Below are 6000 nucleotides of genomic sequence, written 5' to 3'. Positions count from 1 at the left end.
GGGGTTTGGGCTTCCAAGTCCTCCTCTCCAGTCTTTGTACGATAAAATGAGCTATTTGCTTCCCTTTAGCAGAGCTGGATGGGGGCTATCTCTGCAGTTGATTGGTTGGCTTTTAAAGGATTACTTCTTTGGAAAGGTACCGTGCCATACCCCATTGCTAGCGGCGTGGACTTAGTTGTGGTTAAAATTTTAAATTGAAGATGAGCATTTACCACCAGAGAGGACATAAACTTCAGGTCTCCTGTGCTATATAGATTCTAGACATCATATTGGCTAAATGTGTTTGATGAAGAGCTCTGTTTTGAAACAACCTTAAATACCATATCCAGAAATAACAGCTGACTCTGGTAAAGAGAGGAAATTTGGGGTCCCTGTATGTTTTATAACTAAGCCAATTTTAAAAAGAATAAATTCCAGCTACACAAATTGACCTCAATAAGATTAACAAAACTGAGGAAGACTGATGTCAGCTAAGGCAACAAGTCAAATAAATTACCCCATACTATTTTTACGCAGATGAGATAAAACAATGGCTTTCCATTTTTATTTTGCATTTCACAGCTACTCAGAGTATCCATGATCACTTTTCCAATTCCACTTAATATTTTATCTGAAAGAAGAATTTACTGAGTAAAATGCTTAGTTGCAGGATTTCACATTTGCAATCCGTCGGGTTACAAAATTAAAGTTACTACAGTTTTCTTCCCCAGTGTAAGCATTCTGTATGTGCCTTTTATTTACATTCTGTCACTTTTTATTTCCTCCTAAACTTTGTATGCTCAAGAATGAAACTGTATTGGTGTTATGTAACAATATTTCAAACTTGCAACATACATATTGGTTTAATCTCTCCCTTGAACCCATGTCCCTGAAAAATAAACACAATGTATGCAAAAGAACTACCTTGGAGTGCATGAGGAAGAGTGTAGACGTGTAGAAATAAAAGAATCGAAAAACAGTTGTGTGGAGATGTATCTGTCCTGTTGACAACAATCCCCATGATTTGTTAACAGACATAGGCAGCCAACGTAGTACACAACACTGTCCTAGAACTGGCCATAAGAAGTTGTTAACCAAGTAGGAATTAAGGCTTTAAGGTCTCTTACAACTAATGTGATTCAAAAAACCGAAAGCAAGCAAACCGTAAAACTTGGAGAAAGTGCTCCAAATAGAGCCTCTTTGGCAGCCCAGATTGAACCAAATGACTCAGGTGGACAATTAAAATAAACTGTGCGCCGTTTTCTTTCACAAGGTCTATAAAGCCCATAAATTATGTTCGGTCCAGAAAGCCAGGAGTTACTAGCACCTTCCCTTTCCATTTTTTAAAATATTCAATATATTCAGCATGAATTCTTAGTCCATGGTCTTCACTCATTTATTGATTAAACAAAACCCCGGGTGCCTCTTGGTGATCACTCCTTCCAAGCTGACATGCAAACTGAAATGCCTCTCCCTGGGGAGAGTCGAGACCGCAAGGTAAGTCATCCAGAAGTGGACGCATCTTGCTTTTTATTTACTTATGTATTCAAGGGGCTGCGATGGCCACGGCTGGACTACGACGAGGCGGGAGGCGAAAGGGCGCGCGGGCTGTGAGCCGCAGCCAGGGGGTGGGAACCCGCAGAGGAGATGGGGGGCAGCAGCCACGCTCCACTAGCTCTGCCCGCTGGACCCAGAAAATGACCAGCCCCTCCCCCCACCGCACCCTTGACCCCTCCCCTCTTTCCAGGCCTTTCATCCACCCGCCCGCCCGGCAGTCCGCGGCCCCCAGACCTCTCGCCGTCTGCCTCTTTCCACAACCCGGTCGTGCGGCGCGGTCAGGCCCGGGGCAACCCCACGAAGCCCATGGCCCGGCGAGGACCCCGACCCCCGGCCCCTCCGGCCGCGCCCCTCCCTTTCGTATAACGCACCTGCGGCCCCGCCCCCGGCCAAACGCTGAGGCGGCGGCGGGCTGGCGAGGCCGGGCGGCTCGGCCCTCCAGGCACAGTCGCCTTCCCTTCCCCCTACATTCCGCCCACCCCCCTCGCTCAGCCGCCGAGCTGCCGCCGCGCTCCTCAGCCGCCCCGAAATCTAAAGGGGTCCGTCTCCGGCACCACAACCAAATGGCTGAGCCTCCCTGGCCGGCTGCGCAGCCCGCCCATTGGTCCCTTCCCCCCCGCCTCCGCCACCATTCGCTGTTGCCCGGAGACCCTCGGCGGCGATTGGCTAAGGCTGCTGCCACTCTTCCGGGCTGCCAATCCCGCCTCCACGGTGATCAGGTTAGTGTGCGCCGCGGGTGCTGGGGGCTCGAGAACCGAGCGGAGCTGGTTGAGCCTTCAAAGTCCTAAAACGCGCGGCCGTGGGTTCGGGGTTTATTGATTGAATTCCGCCGGCGCGGGAGCCTCTGCAGAGAGAGAGCGCGAGAGATGGACATGGACAAACGGATTCATTTAGAGCTGCGGAACAGGACGCCCTCTGATGTGAGCATTTGCCAAAAATATCTCTGTCGGTCCATTCTCCTACTTTGTGTGTGTGTGTGTGTGTGTGTGTGTGTGTGTGCGTTGGGGGGAGGCACTTTTTTTTGAGGGGGGCGCCCGGGAGATGTAGGTTTGGGGGTCGGACTGCAAATGAATTGCAAGGTTGGGGGGTTGCAGTGCCATCCGAGCATGTTCCGGCTGCCGCCGCCGCTGCCCTTGGTGTGTGACTACCTGTGCGTGTGCTCCCGCGTGTGCGAGTGTGGGTGCGAGAGTGTGCACCCATCGGGGGCCAGCGGGCGCACGCGTTTGGGTCGGAGAGAATGAGGCAAAATAACCCTCTGAGCTCGCTGCTCCCGTGACTCCGTCTGAGGGAAAGATTAACAAGAGAGGAGGAGGAGAGGGGCTGCCTCCTGGATTTAACAACAAAAAAAGGGGGTTTTATATTTTATAAATGAATCCCCCCTTCCGCCCCCCTCCCGCGCCTTCCCCCTCCCTTTCTCTCTCGCTCGCTCGCTCGCTCGCACACACACAATAAGTTTTGGGCTTCGCGAGTCCGGTTTAGTTTCTGATAAATGTGGGCCGAGGCCCCTGGGGAGAGCGCGTGGGGAGGGGGCTGCAGTGGAGTTGGGAATGGCTCGAGTTTAAAGTGCGTCTTCATTTCTTTGCAGTGATGAGGCGAGAGACGGGGGAGCCATATTTGTAACTTTGTAGTGTTCGTGAACGCGCCCTTTCTCTCCCTCCCTCCCTTTCTCTGCCTCCCTTCCTCTCCTCCTCTTTCTCCCTCACTCTTTCCACCCCACCTTCGGGCCAGATGCTGATGTTTCTTCCTTTCCTTCCGAAGGGAGGATAAATTGGAAGACGGGGGGAGGGATTTTCGAACGTGCAAAGGCACAGATAATCCCCGCGCCTTCCCACCTCGCGCGATCGCTACTGCAAGTTACCCAAAGGCTACGTCCCGGTCCCCCCTCGCCCCTGCTCCTTCCGGCCTCCCTAAGATGCTAGCCTTTGAGCCCTGGCGACCCCCGGTCCCGACCCCCGGCCCGTCTTTCTCTAGGGTGGGCTCCTTGGCAGCCATTCGGCGCCCAGTTAATAAATGGGCCCGGGAAACTTTGTCAGGACGCGAGCTGCCCAGAGCTGGTGCCTGTGGTGGGTATTGGCTGGGTCCAGATTTATGCGGGCTTAGCAGACACGCAGCTCCGGGATGGGAGTTTGCCTTCCCCTCGCCGTTATTGATTGGGCAGTAGCGGGAGTACGGTCGGAGGAAACTTACACCGAAGGGAACTGGGAGGCTCGGGCAAAAGCCTACCCCCGAGGAGGGGAAAGGTGAGGGTGGGTTACTCGAACGCCCGTTTTTATTTGTCTCCCTCTCGCTTTCAAACACTGTTTTATGTGAGTTGGAGGCTCAGCGGAGGAGACCCCGGGTCTGGGGCGGAGACGCTGGCTGACTCCTCTCGTGGCCCCTCCGGGGACCAGCGGAGCGCGGGCGGGAGGACCCCTCACCCCAGCCCCGGTGGCCAGGGTTCCACAGAGTTGGGAGTTTGGGGTAGCACTATGCGCTGACCTGTCGCCCCTCCAGCCCGTTAAAACCCGAATCCCTGGCGCAGGCAGGCCTTGCTTCCTCTTTTCTCTACTTCCTCCCCCAAACCTGAGTGAGACTTTTGAAAACAAGATCCTTTTTGTGCCCCCCCCCCATCATAACGCAGCTGTGGACTGTAGACGTGCAATGCCTTATGGCGCGCAGGGCGGGGAGGGGGTGGCGGAGGGAGGGGAGGGGTTGCCCGCCGGAGGACGCTGGAGTTTCCGCGAACAATTTGCCGGCGGTTTGCCTTTCTCTGGCCGGTTTCATCCCAGCTTGGACCCCGAGCCAGAGGATTGGGGGGCTGGGTGTGGTGTTGGGGGAGGGGGCCGGAGCCGCGGGCTTCCCGCGTACTTTCCGGAAGCCCCCCGTGCGGAGGGGGAAGGGCGCCAAGTAGGGGGCCGGGGTCGCGGCGGGAGGGTGAGGAGGCACGGTTCGCCCGGCCAACCCTATCGCCGCTGCTGGCCAACTGGGAGCGAGATCGAAAGCGGGTCGAACCGGCTCTTTAAACTTCCCGAGTGTGTGCTGGGGGAGGGGAGCGCACCGCGCCGAACTGGGAGCGATTTCTCACGCTTACGCCCCCTCGCCTTCGAGTCTCCCGGCCCACACGCCTGCCCCCTACCTTGAGGCGGGGTGGGGCGCGGGTGGGGGTGGAGGGGGCACTTTCTGTCCGTTTGCGGAGGAGGGGGAGAAAGCTAGCTAATGAGGGACAAAAGGGGTGAGGGAGGAGAAACTCGGTTTTTTAAACGTTCTTAAGACAAATAGCTCCCGGAGAGCGCCCCCTGCACCCCTCCCTGCCGTGCTCCCCCCAGGGCCCCCACACACCCACCTTCGGAGCCTCTCCCAACTCTGATCCGGGGGCTGGTGGCCACGCCGCGACGCCGAAATAGGACAAGCAGCCATGTTTCCCGGGTCTCGCGCGGCCCGCCCCTCCCCTCCCCCATGGCGCGGCCGGCGCCGAGCGCGGGGCTCCTAATGCGGGCGCCGGGCTCCATGCGGCGCGGGGCGCGGGCCGGCGGCCGGGCGACCCGGCGGCCGGGCCTCGCGCGCGCGGGTCGGGGTGCGGGCGCGCCGGGCTGGCCTCCGGGCGGGCCTTTTGGCTTCCCGAGCTGGTTTGGAGCTCGAGGTGTTTTATTTATTATTATTGTTTTTGTAACGGCCAGGCCCGCCGGAGGCCGAGCCCGAAGGGCGCCGAGGCGTTACTGGGGGGCAGGGGCGGCCGCCGGGGCCCTGCTCGCCTGTGGCACGACTGCCGGGCGCCGGGCTGCCATTTTGTCACCGTGGCTGTTGTCCCTGGGTGGGGGGGGGGCGCAGACTTGCGCCATCGCCCCGACGGCCCCGGACGTGGAGGCAGCAAGGGGAGCGGGCTCCGGGGACCCCCAGTTGTGCTCTGGGCCCCGATGGGGGTCCCCGCCCCTTGCCAACGGCCTGAGGCTCTGCTGGAGCGTTGCGGCGGCCGTTGCTCCGGGAGGGCGACGATCCTCCTGGCGAGTGCTCCCCCCACCCCCAGCGCGCTCCCTGCCTCCCCCGCCCCTCTTCTCGCCAGTATTTCGTCCTTCCTCCTGCAGGCGTTTTAGACGTAGTTCAATGTGGCCCTAAAGACGAACGGATCGCCCTGGTGTTTGCTCTTTATGCGGAACTGATAGGAGGGTGGGGGGAGAAATTAAACATGAGGTTTTTTGGGGGGGGGGCGCACGCGACTCTAGCGGCCCTGACTGAAGCCGAGGACAGCAGCCGCTTAGCCGGGAGGGACGAGTTGATGCGTTGGGGAAACGCCCTCCGGGGCTGGGCTCTCCGGGAAGGTAGGTCGCGCTCGGTGTTTCAGGTGGGTGTTGCAGCGCCCTGCTGGCTGCTAGGGGAGGCCCCCTTGCTTTTCCTCTGCCCCTCCCCCTTTTATTTTTGCCCAGGGGAAGGCAGCTACAGTAGTAAAGGTAACCCTAAACCGAAAAGAGTAGGGAATAAGGGTTGCTT

At 58.0% G+C, this 6000-nt stretch overlaps 1 protein-coding gene across 3 annotated transcripts in view; it reads left to right on the top strand.

Moving 5' to 3' along the window:
* Positions 1 to 424: 424 nt before the first annotated feature.
* ANP32A (acidic nuclear phosphoprotein 32 family member A) overlaps positions 425 to 6000 on the top strand; it is a 41165-nt gene continuing 35589 nt past the window's right edge. Inside the window, exon 1 of one of the 3 annotated variants that reach the window (XR_014242124.1) lies at positions 425 to 2255. Coding sequence is in view for 2 of the 3 variants with exons in the window: in XM_082383377.1 (XP_082239503.1) it covers positions 1539 to 2255 (717 nt within the window). In the remaining variant the exon portion in view is untranslated. Of the gene's footprint in view, positions 2256 to 2325; positions 2457 to 6000 lie in introns of those variants that run through there. The other 2 variants (XM_082383377.1, XM_082383378.1) reach the window with 2 other exon arrangements.

This window comes from Balaenoptera borealis (assembly GCF_965194805.1).
Source record: "Balaenoptera borealis genome assembly, chromosome: 3".
In the NCBI taxonomy this organism is placed as follows: domain Eukaryota; kingdom Metazoa; phylum Chordata; class Mammalia; order Artiodactyla; family Balaenopteridae; genus Balaenoptera; species Balaenoptera borealis.
This window is presented reverse-complemented; position numbering and strand designations above follow the sequence as displayed.